At 53.8% G+C, this 24,216-nt stretch overlaps 2 protein-coding genes across 3 annotated transcripts; both read left to right on the plus strand.

Moving 5' to 3' along the window:
* The first annotated feature begins 1,019 nt into the window (after positions 1–1,019).
* Positions 1,020–9,523, plus strand: TIMM50 (translocase of inner mitochondrial membrane 50). Of its 2 annotated transcripts, XR_011146426.1 has the most exons (12): positions 1,030–1,139; positions 2,068–2,224; positions 2,746–2,777; positions 2,983–3,004; positions 4,871–4,929; positions 5,024–5,143; positions 5,511–5,615; positions 5,723–5,821; positions 6,478–6,634; positions 6,978–7,084; positions 8,104–8,689; positions 8,956–9,523. XR_011146426.1 is itself a non-coding variant. In XM_068992215.1 (11 exons), the coding sequence occupies exons 1-11, from the start codon at positions 1,032–1,034 to the stop codon at positions 8,203–8,205; spliced, it is 1,068 nt and encodes a 355-aa protein (XP_068848316.1). In that variant the 5' UTR covers positions 1,020–1,031; the 3' UTR covers positions 8,206–9,523. The 2 variants fall into 2 exon arrangements, 1 of the variants encoding a protein (XP_068848316.1); XM_068992215.1 differs by having other exon boundaries at positions 1,020–1,139; positions 8,104–9,523.
* A 4,038-nt stretch (positions 9,524–13,561) lies between these two features.
* DLL3 (delta like canonical Notch ligand 3) lies at positions 13,562–21,271 on the plus strand. Its single transcript, XM_068993459.1, is given in 9 exon segments — positions 13,562–13,630; positions 13,759–14,040; positions 15,190–15,247; positions 16,181–16,423; positions 17,325–17,542; positions 18,391–18,613; positions 20,302–20,881; positions 21,120–21,237; positions 21,239–21,271. Coding segments are annotated over 9 exon segments (1,824 nt in total).
* Positions 21,272–24,216: the final 2,945 nt, after the last annotated feature.

The raw sequence follows: 24,216 nt of genomic DNA on the forward strand, positions 1-24,216 counted from the left end.
GCTTGGGTGGAGCTGGGGAGCAGTGTAGAGAATGGGGCTTAGTACCTTAACCACCTTCACTTTTCTCATTTGATGTTCACATCTTCTTACAAATGTAATATAACTTGTATTAAAATAGTTCAAATGTTTTAAAGGATATGTCAGGAGCACCCATGTCTCCACCACCCAATTTAGGAGCTATCTGTGTACCAAATAAGAAGGACCAGTCCATTCCCCTCCAGAAGGAACACAACCCTAAAATTCTGTGTCTTTCACCTAACTTCGTATGTCTACCACCTTAGTTGCTGTTGTTTAGTCGTTCAGTCCTGTCTGACTCTTGTGACCGGCGACCCCATGGACTGTAGCCCAGGTTCCTCTGACCATGGGATATTCCAGGCAAGAATACTGGAGTGGGTTGTCATTTCCTTCTGCAGGGGATCTTCCCCACCCGGGGATGGAACCTGCGTCTCCTGCTTGTCAGGCGGATTCTTTATCACTGAGCCACCTGGGAAGTCCTTATTATCTTAGTATTTATCCCTAAATGCCGTGTGGTGATTTACATGTGGAAGATTGATCATGGCTCCCGTAGCCTCTAATTCTCGGATTTCTTCTCAATACCCTGAGCCCGCAGCGGTTCGTTTGGCTGAGCCTCCATGAAACTGGCTGACTTTCCAGACCCAGTTTAGGAAACTCAAGCAAGAAAGGGCTGGGAGAAGGGGAGGGAAGGCGGATGAGGCCTCTCGGTCGCTCGTGAGGAAGGTGTGTGAAGCTGGCTTTTAGTTTTTAGGACAAATCCAGCAACAATTGGGTCCCTCCCTTATGGCCTCCGCTTGACCTCGGGCAGTGGGTGTCCCGCCCCGTCCTGTGGCGTGGGCGCTGGAACGCCCTCTGGCCTGAGCAGGACGCGGCGGCGGGAGACTCCCAGCCCGCAGCCTTTTGTCTCTCTCGGGCTCCCGTCCACCCGCCCCGCCCCTGCATTACCATTGGCCGCGGCCCCGGCGCGGGGCGGGGGGAGAGAGTGAGGAGGCGGGGCCGCGTGGCGTCAGCGCAAGATGGCGGCCTCGGCGGCGCTGTTCCTGCGATTGCGGAGCGGGCTCCGGCAAGGCGCGCGGGGGCTGTGTGCGAGGCTTGCGACGCCGCCCCCTCGGGCCCCGGACCAGGTGAGCCGGATGGGGTTGGTCCCCGGGTGCTGGGGCTCCTTCCTGTGGTTCCGGGCGGACCGGGGCCGCCCGGAGCTTCTGGAACGCAGCACCTCAAGGTGCTGAATGGAACGCCACGCGCGTTTTGAGTCTCTTCCCCGTTTCCCGGGGTTGGCAGCCCTTGCTTCCCTGGGATAGATGCTTGGGGACTCAAGTGTGTCCTCTGAACCTTACCTCCTCTGGATCCCACCTCTTCTGGACCCCAGCTTCTCGACCCCACGTGGGCGCCGGGGAAGGAGGGGTCACCTGCTCTCCTGTCTCGGTGACGGTTCAGGTAATACTCGAGGGGGAGGGGCCCGGGACACTGGAGTCCCAGCCTGGCCTCGCGGTATTTTCCCCGCCGTGGTGCTGGTGGTGTTGCTAGGGCTTCTGATTCGACCTGCCTCCATCTTGACAGAGACCCTGCCCTTCTGACCTCCGGGTCCATTACTTCTGTGCCCTGCTCCCCAAGTCCCAGCAGGCGATTGCCCCTCCCTTCCGTCTCCCTCCATACGCTACTGTGAGCTCCAGACGGCCGGAGGACTTAACTCCCCGTCCTGTCCTCTTGCGTGGCCTTCAGTGGCTTGCTCCAGAAATCTTAGTCAGTGTTCAGTCAGGGTCCCTGATCGTATCTCCCTGCCCTGCTTCCCCACCCGCGCTCCGGTTCTGTAGGATCCTGGGCCCCGGGCTTGTCATCTCTTGAACCCCTGGGATCATAGCGCCAGTTTAGTTCTTGACTTTTCTGAGAGACCCAGTCCCCTACCTGCCCCTTTAGGCACACAACACCTGGAGGCCATATGGGTGTCCTCTTCCTGGCTCTCAACCTTGATTCTTCTTAGACCAGGGTGCTGGAAACACCCCGACCTTGTTTCTCGTCTTTCTTGGCCAAGCTACCCCCTCTCAATTGCAGGTAGCAGAGATTGGGAGCCGAGCAGGCACTAAGGCCCAGACGCAGGGACCACAGCAGCAGAGAAGCTCTGAGGGTCCCAGCTATGCCAAAAAAGTGGCACTCTGGCTCGCTGGGCTGCTTGGGGCTGGTGGGACCGTGAGCGTCATCTATATCTTCGGTGAGGAACATATCCTTGTCCCCCAGTTATGTTCTCTTGGCCCTCTATTCTGCTGGGGGGGACTGCCCCCTCTTTCCCCTAAGGACTTCACCCATCTTTCCCTGGCTCCTCCCTCAGGGCAGCCAACTGGAACTTGGAAATGAGAGAAATCCCCCTACTACCCCTCTGCTCAAGGTTCTACTCCTTCTAGTTGGTTCCTGTACTAAGCTATAGGGAGTCAGTTTAAAGGGGGGAAGGAGAGGTCTGGACCAGCCCCCTAAGCTACCTTTTCCCTCAGCACCCAAAATTCCAGTCCTCCCTCTAGTCTCTTTATTCCTCAGAGACCCAGGAGACCCTGCCCCAGCCCTCCTTGGCTCAGAGACCCAGATATTCTGGGTACCAGCCCCCTCCTCTTTCTCAGGAGACCATACCTCTAGCCCCCTTCCCTCAGACCCAGGAGGCTAGGCCCTCTGCCCTCTTCCTCCCATAAGTCCCAGGAGACCAGGTCTCAAGTTTCTCATTCATCACTATCTCCCTTGCAGGAAACAATGCTGTGGATGAAAATGGTGCCAAGGTGAGTGGGAGAGAGACACAGAGGCCTTACCAGGGGTCACATCCTGTGGGTCTCCTCCCATCTGGTCTGTTCAGGCTCCTTTCTGGTCTGGAGTGAACCCTCCCTCCCAGGGACCTTTGCCTGCTCCTCCCAGGGCCCCGGAGATTCCTTGCCTGGGTTTTGCCTCTGCCGTCCCAAACCCTTCTTTTTTCTCTCTACCTCCCAGATTCCTGATGAATTCGACAACGGTGAGTATACAATCGTAGATTCTGGGGTCCCCTGACCCTCTCTACTGTGCCCTCCCCATTTGGTTCCCCCCCGCCCACTTCCACTGGGAGGTGGGGGAGTCAGCAGCTGTATGGCTTGGGGGAAGAGGGGCATACAGAACTCCAGTCCCCTTCCCTGGCCCCTCAGCCCAGGAGCAGATGGTCAGGGACAGTGGGGGAGGGGACTCCTGGGTAGGTGGGACTGCCTGGGGGAGAACTGGGCTTTCTCTGCCAGACACATGGCTTCCTGTGCCTTAGATCTGAGCATCTGCAGCCCCTCACCCCCTTGTTTATGACAGCCTCTCTTTCCCACCAGGCCATAGCCCATCCAGCTCATTTCCAAAACAATGCCTCCTTCCTCCCTCCCCGCCTTCTGATTAGCCAGCTTTTAGGAAGTTTCTGACAAATTGGATAGTAGGGGAAGCTGCCAATTCTATCACACCTGGTCCTTCCCAAGAGAAATATAAAACTGGTAGGTCCAGAAAGCCACTTGTTTGTGCTGGAGATGTTTGCAAGCCGGCATGTTATTACGTTGGTGTTGGCTCAGAGGGTAAAGCATCTGCCTGCAGTGCGGGAGACCCGGATTCAATCCCTGCGTTGGGAAGATCCCCTGGAGAAGGAAATGGCAACCCACTCCAGTACTCTAGCCTGGAAAATTCCATGGACAGAGGAGCCTGGTAGGATATAGTCCATGGGGTCACGAAGAGTCGGACACGACTGAACGACTTCACTTTCACTTTAAACTTGGCAGGTAGCTAAGTATGTGTTAACTGGGCAGATGTAGAGTCATACTATTTTAAACAAGTCAACATACTGATTTAAGGTGAACGGGTAAACCTGTAGGTTTAAAGTGTGTGTGTTCACAGCTTAAGTGGTGTTTCAGTGTTTTGGTTTCAAAAAGACAGGTCTAGAGATAGTAGTTTAACTACACTAAAAATACTGTATTGAAATAGGGAGTCATGTAAGATTTCTGTTTTAAACTGGACTTGGTGTATTGCTTTAAACCAGGATTTGCTAATCTCAGCCACATTGATAGCTTGGGTCATATAGTTCTTTGTCCTAGGGGAGTGTCCTGTGCATTGTAGGATGCTTAGCAGTGTCTGGGGTGTCTGTCCACTAGATGCCAGTGTTGTGACAATCAAAAATGTCTCCAGACATTGTGAAGTTTCCTGGGAAGCGAGGAACAAAATTGCTTTTTAGTTGAGAACCAACTAGTGGTGTGCTAAGTTGCTTCAGTCATGTCCAACTCTTTGCGACCCCGTGGACTATAGCCTGCCAGGCTCCTCTGTCCTGGGATTCTCCAGGCAAGAACACTGGAGTGGGTTGCCATGTCCTCCTCCAGGGCACCTTCCTGACCCAGGGATTGAACCTGAGTCTCTTATGTCTCCTGCATCGGAGGTGGGTTCTTTACCACTAGCACCACCTGGGAAGCCCATATAGAGGTGTGTGTATTTATCGTGGCTTACCTAGATTCCCCATACTCGCTTAAAGTGGGCACACCTGGAGACCTAGAGGTTCAGAGTTGACAAAATATACTGCCATAATGTTAGCAGATTTATTTATACATATGTGGGATTTAAGTGGGCAGATACAGCATTCTATTTTATACCTGGGGTGATGTGCGGATATAAGTATTCAGATTAAAACTTGACAGGTGAATAAAAACATTTGTTCCTACCTGGCAGTAGGTTATGTCATTCCCTTTTGCCTTGGTTCTTGGAAATGAGCTATTTCAAACCAGGTGGGTGTTTTAGGCCTGTTTGTATCTGGTAGATAAACCCCTGGTTTGTCCAGGGGGTTGAGCAGCAGCTTATCCTGGAATCCCTTTTTGCCCTGGTGTTCTCCTAGATCCAATTCTGGTACAGCAGTTGCGCCGGACATACAAATATTTCAAAGATTACAGACAGGTGAGCAGGAGCCCGGGGCCGCAGCCCCACCCTACCCCCACCATCCTCCCGCCCCCCTTGTCTGAGTCCCCAGACCTGTTTGCTCTTTTCACAGATGATCATCGAGCCCACCAGCCCCTGCCTTCTCCCAGACCCTCTGCGGGAGCCATACTACCAACCCCCATACACGCTGGTCTTGGAGCTCACTGGCGTCCTCTTGCACCCTGAGTGGTCGGTGTGTCTTGGGGAAAGCAGCGGGTTGGGGACACTGCATAGGCCTGGGTGGCTGGCTTGTGGTGACATGGTCAGGAGCACAGATGCTGGAGCCAGAGCCCCCATTCTGCTCTGTGTTCTTGGGGAAGAGGGGTCACCCCTCCTTGCCTTGTGTTCCTCACCTGTGCTGCTTCCCAGCCCGTAGGTTATTGCAGGTGGACCTTGGCACACAGTCAGTGCTAGAGGGGAGTCAGCTGTTATTGGGGGACCCGATCCTGCAGACTCTTAGACTCTCGGTTACAGCCCTGTACCTGTGGATCCCTCCGCAAGCCACCGAGACAGAGAATACTCTGGGTCTCAGCGTGTCACTGTTCTCACTGCATTTCCAGCTAGCCACTGGCTGGAGGTTTAAGAAGCGTCCAGGCATCGAGACCTTATTCCAGCAGCTCGCCCCTTTGTATGAAATCGTCATCTTTACGTCGGAGACTGGCATGGTGAGGGCCCGGGGCTGGGCTGGAGTGGTTGATGCGGTAAGAGGTGAGGGAGAGCTGCAGGGCCAGGGCTCAGCCTGACCTTGTTCTTCCCCACGCCCCACCCCCAGACTGCCTTTCCACTCATCGACAGCGTGGACCCCCACGGCTTCATCTCCTACCGCCTGTTCCGGGACGCCACGAGATACATGGATGGGCACCATGTTAAGGTGCCATGTGGGGGCCATGGTGGGCCTCTGGGATTTGGGGGAAGGCTGGCACTTGTTTGCCTTGGGATCTGTTGCTATGACTGGTGATAGGGGTCCAGGAGTCTGTGGGGCTGTGAATTGGGTCTCTTTATGGGTTGTTGTCCAAATACCCATGCGTCTTGATCATCTATTGGGTTTCTGACTGTCTTGGTGGGTCTAGGGGTCTATGGAGTTTTTCAAGGTTCAGAGGGACATGGGTTGTAAGGGAGGCTCTTGAAGGGTCTGTCTGGGTACCTGTCTTTGTGTGACTCCATGTGTGTTGCTGTGGAACAGTCTGCACCTCTACCTGTGAGCAATTCAAAAACTTGCAACCTGTCACAAACACCAGAGGCCTATGGTTAAATGCGCAAGTGGCCACCTCCCTCCCCAAGGAACCTCCGAATCAACCTGTCTGTGCTCCCAGGCTCGGGTCCAGGAGTCTGTGTGGCTTGCTCCCCACTCCCTGGAAGGTTGGGTGTCATCATCCCAGCCTGGTCTTCAAGAGGCCCTTTCGTGGTGCTCTCAGTGTGGGATTCCAAGTGTGTGTGGTCTATCTATCTGCCTCTCTCCCCGTCTTTGGTTTCCTGCCTGGCAGAGAAGGAGCATAGGCGTTGACCTGACCTTTCACCCACTTTCAGGACATTTCGTGTCTGAATCGGGACCCGGCCCGAGTAGTAGTTGTGGACTGCAAGAAGGAAGCCTTTCGCCTACAGCCCTACAACGGCGTTGCCCTGCGGCCCTGGGATGGCAACTCCGATGACCGGGTCTTATTGGACCTGTCGGCCTTCCTCAAGAGTGAGGCTGACCCCTGACCCCCTGGCCTCTGACCCTGAAGCCCTTGACCCCCCAAGAGGAATGACTGATGCTTGATCCTGGCTTGTTTTTTATGGAAAACTGGGGTTTTAAGATGCAGGAGATCCATAAGCATCTTGCAGTTTTTAGAAGCTTCCTAGAATGTTGGGGATGCTCTTCTGGAGTGGTTAGAGGATGCCCAGGAATGTTCACGGGGAGCCCTTTTAGGCTACTGAGAAGGGTCCATGTAACTCCAACCACCCCCCCCAAGTGTGACCTTTACCCTTGTGGGCCCCACCTCCCTCTGGCCTTCATCCTGGCTGACCCCCACCTGCTGTGTCCCCAGCCATTGCTTTGAATGGTGTGGAGGATGTCCGAACCGTGCTGGAGCACTACGCCCTAGAGGAAGACCCACTGGAGGCTTTCAAACAGCGGCAAAGCCGGCTAGAGCAGGTGGGTGCTCAGATCCCCAGTGTGGGTGGGGGATGTCCCATCAGCTTCCCAGGCTCTTGATGGAGGAGCTCTAAGCAACCTGTCTCCACTCTGGCTGTGTGACCTCATTTCAAGGGCCTTCTCTTCCACACCACCCATCCCCGAAGGCCCTTGTAATGAGGGGTGAATAGATCCTACAGCCTGCTTTGAGGACAGGAGGCAGGAAATGCCAGGCATTTGAGATAGGTCCAGAGACCTTGAAGGTTTCCCTGGTGGCTCAGATGGTAAAGAATCTGCCTGCAATGCAGGAGACCCAGTTTGATTTCTGGGTTGCCATTCCCACTCTATTATTCTGGCCTGAAGAATTCCATGGACAGAGGAGCATGGCAGGCTCCAGTCCACAGGGTAACAGAGTTGGGTACGACTGAGCAGCTAACACTTCTGTCTCTCTTTTCAGAGACCTTGATGTTCTGGGGGCCCTGGTATTTTGTAGGGTGGGGGTTTGGATCAGGTCTGGGAAGAGGGATCCTTGGACACTTGGCCCGAGGTTTGGGCAAGTTCTGATGACCTTGGTGTGATCCTCATCATTTGTAGATGGGGCTAAGAATATAGATTGAGAAAGAGATTCCCAGGCGTTTAGGCTCAGGTTGACCAGGTTTGGGGTTGTGTTCCTGACTGGTGCTCCTGAGGGCACAGAGGAGAGGTCCCTGGAGATTTGGGCCTGGCATCCCTCAGCATCCAGACAGGGGTCTTAGGGCTCAGGACTGGGCACCAGGGGCTCAGGGAGCAAGATGACATCATCGGGGGAGGGCCTGGGCTAGGTCCCTAGGGTTCAGGGGACGGGGATTATGAGAGTCTGGGCTTCTGTGGCTCACAGCTGGCTTTTTCCAATGTCTGACGGCAGTCTTTGCAGTCTGGTCTCATCCTGTGTCTGGGCTGGTGTTCTGAGGTTGTGGGTAAAGGAGTCTAGGCTGGGCAGAGGTTTAAGGATGGAGGTGGCCCTCAGGCTGACTCTCCTCTCTGTCTGCCCCCAACTCCAGGAAGAACAGCAGCGCCTGGCTGAGCTCTCCAAATCCAGCAAGCAGAACCTCTTCTTCAGCTCTCTCACCAGCCGCTTGTGGCCTCGCTCCAAACAGCCCTGACCTCTGGGCCTCCGCAAACTCAGTGCCTGGGTTCCAGGCCCGAGGCCCAGCGCTCCCAGACCATGGCTTGGGCAACCACATGTCCAATAAAGTTAATCCCAGACGGCACACTCCAGTGTCCAGAGGGTCTCCAGATGGGCGTGTCAGGGTGCAGTGCGGGACACTGGGGGACCTCGTCCCACAGTGGCTGATCAGCTGCCGACCACAGAGTGGGTTGGTCTTTGACCCTGGCCTGGGAATCTGAAACCCTGGGCTGGACCCTGCCCTGCCTGCGTCTTCCTGTGTGCCGTGTGGTCTGCGCAAGTGTGTCTTCCTCTTTGGCCCCAGATTCCCTTTGGAAAAAGAAGAGGATGGCGCTGTGGGGTTGGAGCCACCAGGCTGCTGTGTGAATGTATCAAGTGTGGGCTTGTGGGGCACCGTGGACCAGAGACTCCTCATGTCAAGGGGGCAGCTGCTGCCTGGCTCTGCCGGCTGGGGCCCTACGGTGGGTCTGGAGTTGCCTGATGTTCTGATTTTTCAGTGGAAGCCAGGAACGGGGATGTTTATGTTGAATCTCTCAGTTTTAAATGTTGGCTCCTAACTCTGCAGACTGTAGCAGAACTCTGCAGTGGAACTTTCCACCATGTTCACCCCACGTACTGGCCAGTGCAGCTGCCAGTGGCCGTGGGGCCATGACGAACTTGAGATGCGGCGAGGGTAACTGAAGGATGAGATTCTTAATTTTGTTTCTTTTTAATTAATTTTAAATAGCCACCTGCGGCTCCTGGCTCCTGCATTGGATGACACATTTGGGTATCATTTAAGTGTGAATTCCACACTTTGTTTTCGGAAGCACAGAGTCTCAACCACTGGACAATCAGGGAAATCTCTCCAGACTCTCAAATCCAAGTTCAGATCCAAGCCCTACCACTCCCTGACTTGTGTGGTCACAAGCAAATGAGCGTTAACTTCTGTGCTCCGTGCCTCAATTGCCACATTGGTGAAATACTAGTACTCACCTCACAGGCTAGGCTTGAGGGTGGATGGAGACCCTCCACAAAGACACTCAGATGGCAGCTGTGGGAACCTCGGAAGCACCTTTCTGCCTCCCTTTCCTCAGCTCTAAAATGGCGATGATAACGCCTGTCTTAGAGTGGTCGGGAGGAGTAAACGGGCTCATGCTGAGGCTGTATGTATAGTCAGTGGAGCTTATTGTTGCCAGGCCATATTGGTTCTTCACAGGCTGAACTATCCTGTACTATCTTGGCAGGCCCCCACACCAGCTGTCTTAGCCTCCTGCTCCAGCCAGTGTTTAGTGCTAATACTAGTTAAATACTTTTAGAAAGCTCTTCCCTCGTATTTGTTAAAATAATTAAAATGTATTTGAAACTGTGCAGGCCAGATTGAACTTTTGAACTCTGGTAGATTTTTTTTAAAAGCTCACAGATGTCTATAAGGAATTTAAAATTGCAACTCCCCACCCCCACCTGGAAGTGTTACCATGAGATAAACCATTTGTAATCCAAGAGGGAGTTTCCCAAAATCCAGGACACCCTAGCTTGAGGGCATCTGCAAGACTGAGGGAGGGCCTATGTTTTTGCACATAGCTTTGAGAGTTGGAAACTCCTAACAAGATGGGCGGGTCATGGTGGAGAGGTCTGACAGAATGTGGTCCACTGGAGAAGGGAGTGGCAAACCACTTCAGTATTCTTGCCTTGAGAACCCCATGAACAGTATGAAAAGGCAAAATGATAGGATACTGAAAGGGGAACTCCCCAGGTCAGTAGGTGCCCAATATGCTACTGGAGATCAGTGAGAAATAACTCCAGAAAGAAGGAAGGGATGGACCCAAAGCAAAAACAATATCCAGTTGTGGATGTGACTGGTGATAGAAGCAAGGTCCGATGCTGTAAAGAGCAATATTGCATAGGAACTGCTGGGAGGGATTAGGGGCAGGAGGAGAAGGGGACGACAGGATGAAATGGCTGGATGGCATCACTGACTCGATGGACATGAGTCTGAGTGAACTCTGGGAGTTGGTGATGGACAGGGGCCTGACGTGCTGCGATTCATGGGGTCGCAAAGAGTCAGACACGACTGAGTGACTGAACTGAACTGAATGCAACGTATTTGGGGCTCGTGATCCTGGGGAGAGTGGATTGTGGACGGAGCCATTGCAAGTGAATGTTCACCTACCAGAGGAGGTGACACATGGAGCCTTCTGAACTAAGACTTGGATCTGTCCACCCATGGGGCACGAAAGGAGGAAGTACCTCAGTTCCTTGGCCTGTAGCCCCTGGGAATTAGGGCTAGCACTCTGGGCAGTGCTTCAGTCCAGTGGGTTCCCCCAGGCGTTCTCCCCACCGCTGTGCTGGTTTGGGGATGGTGTAGTCAGGTCCTGGTCAAAGCTGGAGGGGAGGAGAGGGCATTTGACTTGTGCCAGGTGGTCTCTGAGACACTGCTTATGTAACGTGGCCTTGGGTGTTTATATTAAACACTCGGGCTGCATCAGGGGATCCTTCAGTTGGCAGGACTGGGCCAACATTAAGGCATAATTCCCAGGTTGCACACCAATCCCAAGTCATGTGACTCTGGGCCAGGTCTCAGCTTGGTCATTTATAAGAGGTTAATAATAGGACTTCTCTCAGCAAATACAAGTACCAACTGCCAGACCTCATTTTAGGCACAAGGGTGCATCAGTGAACAAACTAGAGAAAAAGCTCTGCTCTCAAGTTGATGTTTTCATAGAGGAGACAGAAAATGGTCTGATTGCTTGGGGTAAAATAAATGCATAAAGAAAAGTATGATAAGGAGATAGAGTGGTTTGGGGAACTGGAGTACTGTTTTAGATTGAATTGAACAGTTAGGGAAGGCCTGGAAGGATGTGTTTGAGCAGAGATCAGAATGAAATGAGGCAAACCATGGAGAGATTAGTGCCAGGCATGGTCACCCCAAGGCCTTTGCACTTGGCATTCCCTTTTCGTAAACTTTTTTTTTCAGATCCATAGGGCTCCTTCCCCTCCTTTAGGTCTTTGCTCAGATGTCACCTCAGTGTGGCCTTCCGTGGGCTCTAAGATGGGCACATAAGGGAGAGTCCTAAATAGCCAAGAAGATGTTTGGAACGCCCTTAAGGTACACATGTAGACCTGAGAGAATTCACAGGAAACAGGCCTGGCACAAACCCTCAATAAAGGCTGGCAGTTTTTACAATCTTTAAAATTTTTGAGCTGTATCAGACCTGGAATCTGTTACCTTTTCCAGTTACGATTCAGGGCAGGAATTTGCCTCTCCAACAGCTAACGGCTATCCAAACTCCACGTGAGTATCTCCTAGGATGGGATGCTCACTGCTTTACCTATCCCAGAAGAGGGCCTAATTTGCCTCCCAGTAACTGTGATCTACAAGGTTCTATGGCTTCGGGGCCACAGAACTTGTTGAGTACGGGGAACTTGTCAGTCACTCAGTCATGTCCAACTCTTTGCAGTCCCATGGACTGCCAGGCTCCTGTGGCCATGGGACTCCAGGCAAGATACTGGAGTGAGTAGCCATTCCCTGGAACCCAGGTCTTCTGCGTTGCAGGCGGATTCTTTACCATCTGAGCCACCAGGGGCATCTCAGAAGTCCGAAGGCACTGGGGAGCCACGGCAGAGTCTATGTAGGAGAGGGCCATGGTCAGATGTGTGCTTAGAAAGACCTTACTAGCCATAGTGGTCGCGGCTGGTATAGAGGAGACATGGGGGGAGTGGGGCTGTGGGGACACAAGGGGTGCCTGACCCGCTTGGGGAGTGTTAGGGAAGGCCTCCCACGGGAGGAGCAGTCTGAACGGTAAGAACAGAATTAAAGAAGGAAGTGGAAAGCATATACAAGTAGGAAAATCTGTGCAAAGAAAGCTGGGACGTTCTGCACAACTGACCACGGCCCGCCCCTGCCCAAATCCTCCTTGACTCCCATCCTCAGGACGACGAACAAACTGTTTAGATTGAGTCCTTTTATTCATTAAAACTGCCAGAGCCCTCACTGTATGCCTGGCTCTACTGAGCTGTGGTGGATTGAGCACCTTCTCCAAAAGAAGAAAATGTATGTACGTAACTGAACTTGGATTTTCCTTTTTAATTATTAGCCTCTAAGTAGGATTTTTTTTTTTTTTTAATTCTAGCAGGGAAAAAAAAAAAGTTTACTACATCTAAAGGGCTTTGCTCAGCACCTGGCACGGAGTAAAATGATTATGGCCAGAGGGCTGGAACATCTGCTCTAACTGGCTGGCCTTGCGGACGTCCTGGAATACTAAGGGGCTTCTGGAGGGCGAGGGGGTGGCCCCCTCTTCCATTCATCCTAGAGTGGAGGGAGCGGGCCCCTGATCCGTGAGGACAGAATTTCCTGCCCATTTGCTGCTCACACCTTCCGGAGGCCAAACGGGCAGCCCAGCTGCGGCCCTAAGGGGGAGGGGCGCGGCCGCCCGGCAGATGGCGGCATTTACATACAGCTGGGAGTCCCCTCTGAGGCGGGGCGTCTGGTGCGTCTGTGATGGGGGGGCGGGGGCGGGGAGTTGGGAGGGCGGCTTCGTTTTGGGGAGGGGAACATACTTGAGCATGCAGGCATACACACGCACACACGGGTCCACAAAGAACACTGGATCTTCATCCTAGCCACACAAGGCTACACCCCTGGACCTTCCACACCCAGACTCCTTCACACACAAATCCTCAGTCATTCACAGCCTGATGCAGACCTTACCATGTACACAAACCGAGCCACCTAGAGGCAGCTGCACAGACCACAAAGTCACAGGTTCCTACAACTATACAGGAGCTCACAGTCACGCACTCAACTGCACAGAGAGGCATCTACACAGCCACGGCAATCTCAGAAAGTCACACAACCATGAAATCATGTTCGTCGTCATGTAGGTGTGTGCATGCGACCACCCCTCCCACCACCGCACACCGCACACACAATCTTAGAATTATTTACGACTTCACAAAGAGGTTTAACCATACACGTGGAGCTACACAATCTCACCTAGACACACAATCACAGTCACGTGTACCCTCCCCTTCCTGTAGCTCTTATACCACACACATACTTACTGAGTCTTAAAATCATATCCAACCTGACACGCGAGCTTAACCCCCAACCCCACCCTGTCCTCAGTCACACAAGGTTGTGCCCACAACGGCATGTAAGATCACACACTCACTACATCGCCTGTGGCCAGGACAGGATCTCACTGTCCCTCCAGCGCGCTGCTCTCCTTCCCCTGCGACCTCCTCCCCTGGGGTCCCCCGAAGCCCGCGGCTGCCCGAAGGGGCGGAGCCGTCCTCTCAGATATAAGGCTCCGAAGCCCGCAGCTGCGGCTCCCAAGGCCCCCCGAAAGGCCATGGTCGCCCCGCAGATGCCCCAGCTCCTCTCCTCGACGGTGATCCTGGCGCTCTTTTTCCTTCCCCAGGTCAGAGCCAACGTGGAAGGGGGGTATGGGAGGGAGGGAGACCCGGGAGTTTTGGGGACACGGCGCGGGAAGGATGAGACGCCTGCTTCCCCCCCGGCCCCCTCACGCGGTTCCCCTCTCCGCCCCAGGCACAGCCGGCCGGCGTCTTCGAGCTGCGGATCCACTCTTTCGGGCCGGGACCAGGTCCGGGCGCCCCGCGGTCCCCCTGCAAGCCCGGGGGCTCCTGCCGTCTCTTCTTCAGGGTCTGCCTGAAGCCAGGGCTCTCCGAGGAGACCGCCGAGGCTCCTTGCACCCTGGGCGCGGCGCTGAGTGCCCGCGGGCCGGTCTACACTGCGCAACCTGGAGCGCCAGCGCCGGAACTACGGATGCCGGACGGCTTCCTGCGCGTGCCTTTCCGGGACGCCTGGCCGGTGAGACCCAGCCCCGGGGCATTCCCGTGTTGGGGGGCGTCACCAGAACCTCGGCTGCCATCTGCCCTCAAACTTCCAACACCCTGCCCTCCTGGGACTCCAAATTCCCAGTACCGCTATCTCGAATTCCACATTCTCACACGCGGAAACCCTACCCATGCGCGCATGCTCAGCAGCTAAGTTGTGTCCGACTCTTGCGACCCAATTTTCTGACTCCAACTTGCCCTCTAGGGATCCCAAATCCACCCTCCCCCAACCCACATCTGGAAACCCGAATTCCCAGAACCCTACGCTTACCTTCTGGAAATTCTCAATTCCCAGAACCCTCCCCGTGTTGCTTGGGGATCCCTAAACACTGGGATCCTAATTTTTATCCCCAAATTTCCTTGCACCTGGGGACCCTTCTACACTCTGTCTTGGGTACCCCCAATATCTTCTCACCTTATCTCACACCTTTCAGTCGGGGCCTGAATCCATGACTTTTTCACCTCCAAAATCTTATTTCCCATCCCACAACCCTCAAAGCATAGGGGTGAACACAGGTTTTTTAAAATTCTAGACCCCTGTCCTTTTAGGGAAGTGACTCTCTTTTCCAGCCTCAGCTCCCTCATCTGTAAAACAAACGGGGGACCATCATGGTAGATCACAGCAGTCCCTTTTGAGGGATTCAACTAGGTATCTTGAGTTCCCACATAGTGAGTGCTCAGTTGTCATTGTTCATTCACTCAGTGGTGTCCGCCTCTTTGCGACCCCACGGACTGCAGCACACCAAACTTCCCTGTCCTTCACCATCTCCCAGAGTTTGCTCAAATTCATATCTATTGAGTTGATGCCATCCAACCATCTCATCCTCGGTCATCCCCTTCTCCTCCTGCCTTCAATCTTTCCCAGCATCAGGGTGTTTTCCAATGAGTCAGCTCTTCACATCAGGTGGCCAAAGTATTGGAACTTCAGCATCAGTCCTTCAATGCTCAATAAAGACAGCTGAAAAAGTCATTCCTTCCCTGGGCCAGTCCCTGTGGGAATCGTCCTGTCCATGTCTGGCATCCAGCACGGTCATCATTCTTTTCCCCTAAAGTCTGGCCTTGACCAGTACCTGTCCTGACCACTGTCTTCATTCTTTTCTCCCACCTTCCTTCACCCAACCAGGGCACTTTCTCTCTCATCATCGAAACCTGGAGAGAGGAGTTAGGTGGACAGATTGGAGGTGAGTGTCTTCAGTTACGGGTCTTTGCTGCGGAGTGTGGGGGCTCCAGGGAGTTGGGGCATGATGTGAGGTCAAGGAGAGTAACATTGGGCTGTCCACAGGGTGGGGTGTTCACAGAATTGCTGCCCCCAACTGTGTCATCACAGTTCTAGAGTGTGGTGCGGGCCGTTGACAGCCCCAGGACTCTTGGCGTGTCGATACAGAAATGTCCTGACATCAGACAAAGCGGGTTGGGGGCCGGGAGAAGCTCTCTTACTCTCTTGGAATTGAGTCAGTGGACCAGGACATAATATTTAACAGTCCTGCTCTGTCACCATCTGATTTTGAGAACCCAGGGTCCAATATGAGTTACTTTCTTGTTCTTGTATGCCAAGCTCTGTCACCTTGTCTACATAGAGGGCCCCAGGAGCCCTTTGGGACGTTGCAGTTTCACCAGAGAGGTTTCAGGGAGGGACAATCGATTATCTTAACCTTAACTGGAGGGGAACTTTGGTGCTATATAAGACCCACTGTGGGGGGTCTGTCACCATTTTCATATAAGAAGATCCTGAGGCACAATTTGGAGGTGTTTTGACCTCACTTCAAAGACTGTCATTGTCCCTTGGCCATAAAGGGGTATCTATCATACATCCCAGGGTGGTTAAGAGGTCTCTTCGCTACTTTAATATGCAAAGATTCTAGGGCAAAATACAGGGGCATTTCAGCTTCGGGAGCATCGTTATCATCATGACTGTCATCAGGATCGCGTCATCAAAGATCCCCAGGGCTCACTGGCGGTGTTTGCAGCCTTGCTAAGTTACTGTCATCCTCAGAACTCAAAAGGCGTGTTTTGACCTCCTTGAGATGGGCAGGGAGAGTGCGAGCCTGCGCCCTCCGTCTCCAACCCGAGACTGAGTCGGGCCGCATCCCAGCACATCTCCCTTCTCCCCGCAGGTGCCGCCTGGAGCCTGCTGGCGCGCGTGGCCGGCCGGCGTCTTCTGGCAGCTGGGGGCCCGTGGACCCGGGACGTGCAACGCGCAGGCGCCTGGGAGCTGCGCTTCTCCTACCGTGCGCGCTGCGAGCCGCCGGCCGTCGGGGCTGCGTGCGCGCGCCTCTGCCGCTCGCGTGGCGCTCCCTTGCGATGCGACCCGGAACTGCGTCCCTGCGCGCCCGTTGAGGACGAGTGCGAGGCACCGCGTGAGTCCTGCATTCAACCCCACCCCATCCCGTCAGGGCCCCCAATCCCCTTTCACAACCTGGTTACCCGCTTCAAGGGACTGGGGACCCGAGAACCTCTCCCCAGTTCCACTCAGTGTCTTCAGCCCGCTCCCAGGATCCAGCTACCACCTTCAGGGAAAGCCCTGCCTGGACGCTCCAGCCCCGTTCCCTCTTCCCAGCACTCTTGTCTCCCCCAGTTGGAATCTCACACCCATTTCCCATCTTGTACCCCCAGTTCATCCCCTAATCCATACTCACACCCCTTTCCCGATGCTCGGACCCCAAAGCTTTTCTAATTCTGGGGCTTTCCTACTCCTACTCAGGAACTTGGGAATCTCCTCCCATTCCCCACCGCCCTGCCCCACCAATCCCCGCTCCCTGCGATTGCACTCCAGACCCCACTGTGTTCTAAAGCTTGGGATCCCCATCTACCTGGATACCCCAGTGTCTGAGCCCCTAGAACTCCCAGGCTTACCATATCCTCCCAGACCCGCCCTAATCCAAGGCCCTCCCATTTCCCCTGAAAGGCTGGGGGTCCCTCCTCAACCTTCTTTCTTCCTTTCCCTCTCTCCAGGCTCAGACCTGGGAGCCCCCACTCCATTCTCCTTCCAAGAGCACAGACTCTGGAACTCATTGGTCTGGGTTTTAAATCCTCCCTCTACTGCTTCCTCGCTGGGTGAATCACCCCGCCTCTTGGGGCCCCAGTTTCCCTGTCTGTAAACGGGGGGGTCTCAATACCAGGTAGCCTAGTGGGTTGTCAGTCACAAAGATCAAACGAGGGACGCAGGGAAAGTGCTCAGAATGGTCTCTGATTTCCTATCCTCCTGACTCTGCCCTTCATCAATATTCCTCTTCCTTCTGCTTCTCCTTCCCCCCACAGCGGTGTGTCGAGCAGGCTGCAGCCCAGAGCACGGCTTCTGTGAGCAGCCCGATGAGTGTCGATGCCTGGAGGGCTGGACTGGGCCCCTCTGCACAATTCCTGTCTCCAGCAGCAGCTGCCTCAGCTCCAGGGGCCCATCGTCTGCCACCACTGGATGCCTCGTGCCTGGGCCTGGGCCCTGTGATGGGAACCCGTGTGCCAATGGGGGCAGCTGTAGTGTCAGTATCAACCCTCCCACCTCATCCTGGACCATACTTTACTCGGGGAGTCCCCTATCTGGGGCTCCATGACACAGCGGCCTCAGGGAGGATAGCTGTCAGAGAGGGCTTCCTGGAGGTCTCCAGCCTGCATCTGGGGCTCTGAAGTAAGATGAGGTGATGGGGGTTGGAGAGAGCAGACCCAGTGGGTGGCACCTAAAGGTGTGGATGTGGGAATGCTGAGGGATCCTGTGGGGTAGGGGACAACTCAGGGCTCAGGTAAGGGTGGTGGGACCAGGTGGGTTGAGGATTCGGGATGGGCGAGCATCAGAGAAGACTTCCTGGAGATGGGCCGGGGCTGGGCTTCTGAAGTCCAGTTTGGTGGATGGGGGGTGATTGGAGAAGCTAGACCAGATGAGTGGCCTAGGGGAAACAAAGGTGGTGGTGGGGGTGAGCCTGCGATGAAGCAGAGCTCAGTGAGGGGGCCAGTGACAAACACTCAGCGTTCAAGTTAGAGGGAGGGTATGAGAAGGGGAGACCCAGGGAAGGCTTCACGGAGGAGGTGGGCTTAGAGCTAGGATCTGGAATTGGGCCAGGGCCATGCAGGCAGCACCAGGGAGGGCAGACAGGGAGGGCAGCATTTGATCGGCAAAGGTATAGAGGTGGGAATGGAATCTCTCTGGGCCTCCAGAGCCTCCTCTCTGTGGGGCTGGGTGGGCAGACCCAGAAACATGGAACAGAGGGGTTGTCTTGGCCCAGGGACTTCCCCAGGAGGCCTCTGTGACCTGGGAGGTGGGACCGGAGTGAGGAGCGGGATAGGGTTTCACTCCAAGGGAATGCTGATCCCAAGTCTTCTTGCCTGTGCCCAGGAAACCCTGGGGTCCTTCGAATGCACCTGTCCCCGAGGGTTCTACGGGTTGCGGTGTGAGGTGAGCGGGGTGACATGTGCGGATGGACCTTGTTTCAACGGTGGCTTGTGTGTGGGGGGCGCAGACCCCGACTCTGCCTACATCTGCCACTGCCTGCCCGGTTTCCAAGGCTCCAATTGTGAGAAGCGGGTGGACCGGTGCAGCCTGCAGCCATGCCGGAATGGTGAGGTGGGGAGAACAGAGTGGTGAGGGATGAAGGTGGGGGACCCTGCATGGTCAGTGGGCAAGAAAAGGGCTTGGCTCACACAGTTGCGGGGCGGGGTAGGCGGATCCTGATTCTGCCCTGAGGCCTGAGGAAGTGATCCTCCCCCTGGCTGCCCAGCCTGTTTGTTCTGTGAACTGGGTGAGATGCTATTCCTATCTCAGAAATCTTTGTTGACCATCCACTATGTGCCAGGCCCTGTTTTGGGAATGCAGTAGGAAATGAGATGGAAACTCCTACCATCATAGAGGAACTTCCCAGGTGGCGCTAGTGGTAAAGAACCCACCTGTCAATGCAGGCAGACATAACGCAGGTTTGATCCCTGGGGTTCAAACCAGGTTTGAATCTCCTGGAGGAGGGCACGGCAACCCACTCCAGTATTCTTGCCTGGAGAATCCCATGGACAGAGGAGCCTGGCAGGCTGCAGTCCATAGGGTTGCACATGACTGAAACGACTTTGCATGCACACAGACACACAAAGGTTAGATGGTGATAAAAACCTAAGAAGAAAAATAAAGCCGGGGGCGGGGGGTGGGGAGTAGTGTGTATGGGTGGCAGATTGACATGTCAGCTAGAATGGGTAGGGAAGGCCATGCTGAAGGTCGGGAGGGAGTCAGAGGGAAGAGTATGTTTCAGCAGGAGGGATGAGCACGTGCAAAGACCCTGAGGCAGGAATGTGCTGAGGACGGTGGGGAAGCGGGTGTGGTTGGAGCAGAGTGAGTGAGGGTTGATTCAGAGATGAGGTTAGGGAGGTCAGCCTGTAGGGCTTCATGGGTTACGGGGAGGATTTTGGTGTTACCGTGAGGGAGATGGAGCCACAGGAGGGTACTGATTTGATATAGGTATTACAACATTAAAGGAGATCAGGAATGTGAAGGGCTCAGTGAGCTCTTCTTCTTATAATACTTGTTGTTTAGTCGCTAAATCTTGTGGGACTTTCTGTGACCCCATGGTCTGTAGCCCACTAGGCTCCTCTGTCCGTGGGATTCCCCAGGCAAGAATACTGGAGTGGGTTGCCATTTCCTTCTTCAGAGGATCTTCCCGAACGGAGCCACCGGGGAAGCCTTTTAGAAGCCCACTGCTCTCCAAAACACTCATTGAGTGTGTTTACTCTGGGCTGAGTGGTACGGGGGACACAGTAGTGACCAGGACAGCTCTGCGCTCTGTCCTCAGAGGGGTATCAGTCCAGAGGGGAAGACAGAGTCGTCCTCAGACAGAGCCAACAGTGGCTAAGGGAGCGCAGGGCTGGGATGGAAGAAGAATCAGGGATGGCTTCCGGGAGGAGGGGGCGCCTGAGTACATCTGAGAAGAGAGCAGGGGAAAATGGGAGGAAAGGAGGAAGACAAAGGGGAGGAGGAGGCATGGGCAAAGGCAAGGTGGTTCAGACCCGTCGTTCTGGAACTGTTAACTATTTCAGTAAGGCTAAAGACGAGACAACGAGAGACAAACAGAGGTGTGAGGCTCAGTCAATCCAAGACCACTCGGGGGGAAAGGAGGCGGGCTGGCTTTCCAGGCGAACTCCCAGAGCCTTTGAATTAAACGAGATAGAGGGGGCCCAGAGAAGAGGTGAGGGCGGGGACTTCCGAGCTGAGAAAAAGAAGCGCGGGTGGGTCGGGGGAGCCGCTACCCTGACGCTCCCTTCCCCACAGGCGGACTCTGCTTGGATCTGGGCCACGCCCTCCGCTGCCGCTGCCGCGCCGGCTTCGCGGGGCCGCGTTGCGAGCACGACCTGGAAGACTGCACCGGCCACACCTGCGCCAACGGCGGCACTTGCCTGGAGGGAGGCGGCGCGCGCCGCTGCTCCTGCGCGCTGGGCTTCGGCGGCCGCGACTGTCGGGAGCGCGCCGACCCGTGTGCCGCGCGCCCCTGCGCCCACGGCGGCCGCTGCTACGCGCACTTCTCCGGCCTCGTCTGCGCCTGCGCGCCGGGCTACATGGGCGCGCGGTGCGAGTTCCCGGTTCACCCCGACGGCGCGGGCGCATTGCCGGCGGCCCAGCCCGGCCTGAGACAGGGGGACCCACAGCGCTTCCTTTTGCCGCCAGCTTTGGGACTGCTGGTGGCCGCGGGCTTGGCCAGCGCTGCGCTCTTGCTGGTCCACGTGCGACGCCGTGGCCCTAGCCGGGATACTGGGCCTCGCTTGTTGGCGGGGACCCCGGAGCCATCGGTCCACGCGCTCCCTGATGCACTCAACAACATGAGGACGCAGGAAGGTCCCGGGGACGGCCCGAGGTGAGGGGCTCGATCGCAGACGTAAGCCTTGAGCTCCTTGGCTGCTTTCATTAATCTCTGTGGTGCAGTTGGCCTGAGTCCTTGATGGACCTTCCTGATTGGTCCGTTTCTCTCCAGCCTTTTTCTGGTTGGGTCGTTTCACAAGTCCCTTGGTTGGCTTTGGGTTCCTCTCTGTGGCGGGTGGGAAAACAGGATATGAGAATTTAAAGGGTCTAGATCTTACTTTTCTCCCCCGTAGCCCATCCTCAGACTGGAGGCACCCTGAAGATGGAGACGCTCGTTCGATTTACGTCATATCTGCTCCTTCCGTGTATGCTCGGGAGGTAGTTAACCCACCTCTCCCGCCTCTGCGCACTTGGGCACAATGGACAGAGGCAGCCCCTGCTTTAGCTGTAGATCCCCTTTCTCCGTAAAATGGGTGTGGGGTGGGGGTGGGTAGAGTCTCTGGAAGATTCTAAAGGCCACTTATCAGTTTTCACTTGATTTAGTTCTGTTTCTTGCCTGGAGAATCCCAGGGACGGCGGAGCCTGGTGGGGTGCCGTCTTTGGGGTCGCACAGAGTCGGACACGACTGAAGCGACTTAGCAGCAGCAGCAGCAGCATCCCTTTTAACTGTCCTTTTGAGCTCCTTGGCATCTTCTCTTTAGATGACCTTTGGGCCTCAAGAGGTGGGGAGCTTCAGGCTTGAGCTTCTCCACTGATCTCCAGTCACTGGAGAGAAGGAGGAAAGGCAGAGGGCAGCCCCCCTTCCCCTATTTTCGCCCTACCCATTGGCTTGGGGGATCATAGTTCCGGTTCAGGCATGGAACCCGGGTCTCCGGCGTTGAAAGCCTGGATTCTTAACCACTGAACCCCGGGGAAGCCCCAGAGGCAACCCTTTCTAATGCTTCTTACTTACTCTGTTTCTAGGCTTGACCTGGCCCTTCTCCATGAGCACGTGGAAACAGAACCTGAATGTTTTTGTGTTTTCTGCTTCAGACACTTAGGAGCTCAAGCTGGAAAGGGTGACGGGGAGAATTTTGCCATTGGAAGTTGTACATAGTGGTTATTTATATCCTGTCTCTCTCTCCCTATCCCTCCAGAGACATCTATAAAAGCTCTTAGTTTGATCAGCTTTGACTCATCAAGTTGAGTGCTTTGTATGTGGTGTTGGGGCTGAGGGAAGAGATTTTTGTCTCCTGAGAAGAATAATAGACAAGACTCTGTTGCAGAGGGTCGGAAATAACTCAAAGTTGTTTAAATAAACAAGAGAATTAGTTCATAAAATTGAAAATCCCCTGGCAGGTGTCGCTTCAGCAGGACTGAGTTGAGGCTCAATGTTTTTCTCCAGTTATCTCTGAGAGGACTTCATATGTAGGATGGGTGGGCTTTCACTGCCCCTGGCTTGTCACATGGCCTTACTTGAACTAGTGGCCAGACAAGTATGACTTATTTTGATTGGCCAGGCTTGGCCATTTGCCTGGTGTGTGGCGGGGATTAAGGTTAGCCTGTTCAAATCACATGGAATACGTGGGCAAAAGAGTGTCCCTTTCTCTACCAAAAGTCAGGGTTTGTTATTAATACTAGATGTAAGTACTGTACGTGGCAGGCAAACAAACAGAACCAGTTGGTGAGAACAGAAAGAACCTGTTCTACAGAGGAATGGGAGGCTCAGAGAGTGGGGTAATTGTTGCTGCTCCTTCCTAATGAGATGGAGCAAATCTAAGATCTAGTAGAGAGGGGGATATCTTCCTAAATTTGGGGACTGTCCTAAAACAGCGCATCATACATCTAATGCTACTTCGACCACTGAAGCTATAAAGAGTCTGCATCAGGACTTCTCTGGCTGTCCAGTAGTTAAGACTCCACACTTTTCTGTGTGGTATGGTGCAGCCAAATAAATAAATAAATGAATTTTTTTAAAAGCCCACATCAGCCAATTTCTGCCAGTCCTCCTTCCCCGTATTTTCTAATGGCTGGGACAGTGCCCAAACACCTTTGGAAATGAGCAAAATCATAGGGGTGAAAGGTGAGAGAACGGTGAGATAAGTAACAACAAATGAAGGAGTCCTATGAAGGACATCAGCCAAGGGATCCACATATTCTTTAAAAAAATTTTTTTTATTGAAGTATAGTTGATTTACATATATTCTTTTAATTTAGTCAGCAGATATCATGTTGAATACATACCTATATGTACAAACTCCTCTTTCATGTTTCACCATGTTGAATTTCTGTGTTATGAGGATAATCTGTACCATTAAGGAATATGGACATTGAGGGACTTCCTGGTGATCCAGTGGTTAAGATTCCATGCATCCAATGCATGAGGCTCAGGTTTGATTCCTGGTGGGGAGCTAGGATCCCACATTCCACACGAAACAGCCAAAAAGTAAAAATTAAAGAAAAAAAAAAAAGGCGGGGTGGGGGGTGGAATATGGTCATGGAAGCAAAAGCCTATCATCAAATAATATTTAAATTGAGATTAAAGACAGACATCAACACCAGCCCCATTATTCCTTCAAAGACAAATTGCTTTTCAGAGCCCAAGTCTTTGCTGCCTTGAACAAATTATGCCATCTGCCCAGAGTGCAGAACTCAGTTTAAAAGCAAAGATGGAAAGTTGTTACCCTCATCATGTGTTTTTGATCAACGACTGCGTAAAATATGAAAGCGGGCAGCTGAATCCCATGGGCTCTCGCTTTGATGTAGTTCCTTGTGTTAAGGATGCCTTACCTGTCTCAGAATCTTGGCACCATTGCGGTACACATCTCTGAGTCATCACAGGAACAGTGATGGATTATCAAAGAGCGATGGCCAGAGTTGTGATTCACCACCATAAGGGAAGAGTTCCACACCCAAGTCAGCAGGCCCTTTAAAACACAGGATTTGTTCCATGGCTTTTCTTCACAGGCTGCTGTAGGCTTAGCCTAAGCTAGCAGCTTCTGGGGCAAGGAAGACCATCTTGGATGATCAGTGCTTGCAGGGAAGATAAAGTTATTCTGGTACAAATCCTTCACTTTAAAGGTGAAAGGAGGGAGAGCCCCAGAGGACTCAGGTATAAGGTATTCCACACCAAGGAGAAACTGGTCCTTTTTTTCTCTTTTGGCAGAGCTTTAAATCTTTCAGGTGTACACTTACTGCATTTAGCACAATGGTAATAGGAAATAAAGTAACCTAAATGACCACTCCAAAAAAAAAAAAGCAAAAACAAAGACAATTCCCCACCACCTCACCTAGCCAGAGACTTCCCTGGTGGTCCAGTGGTTAAGAATCTGCCTTGGAATACAGGAGTTCAATCCCTAGTGGGAACTAAGATCCAATAAAGCCTGTGCACTGCAAGCTTACTGAGCCTGT

The sequence above is a fragment of the Capricornis sumatraensis genome, chromosome 20, assembly GCF_032405125.1.
Source record: "Capricornis sumatraensis isolate serow.1 chromosome 20, serow.2, whole genome shotgun sequence".
Lineage (NCBI taxonomy): Eukaryota > Metazoa > Chordata > Mammalia > Artiodactyla > Bovidae > Capricornis > Capricornis sumatraensis.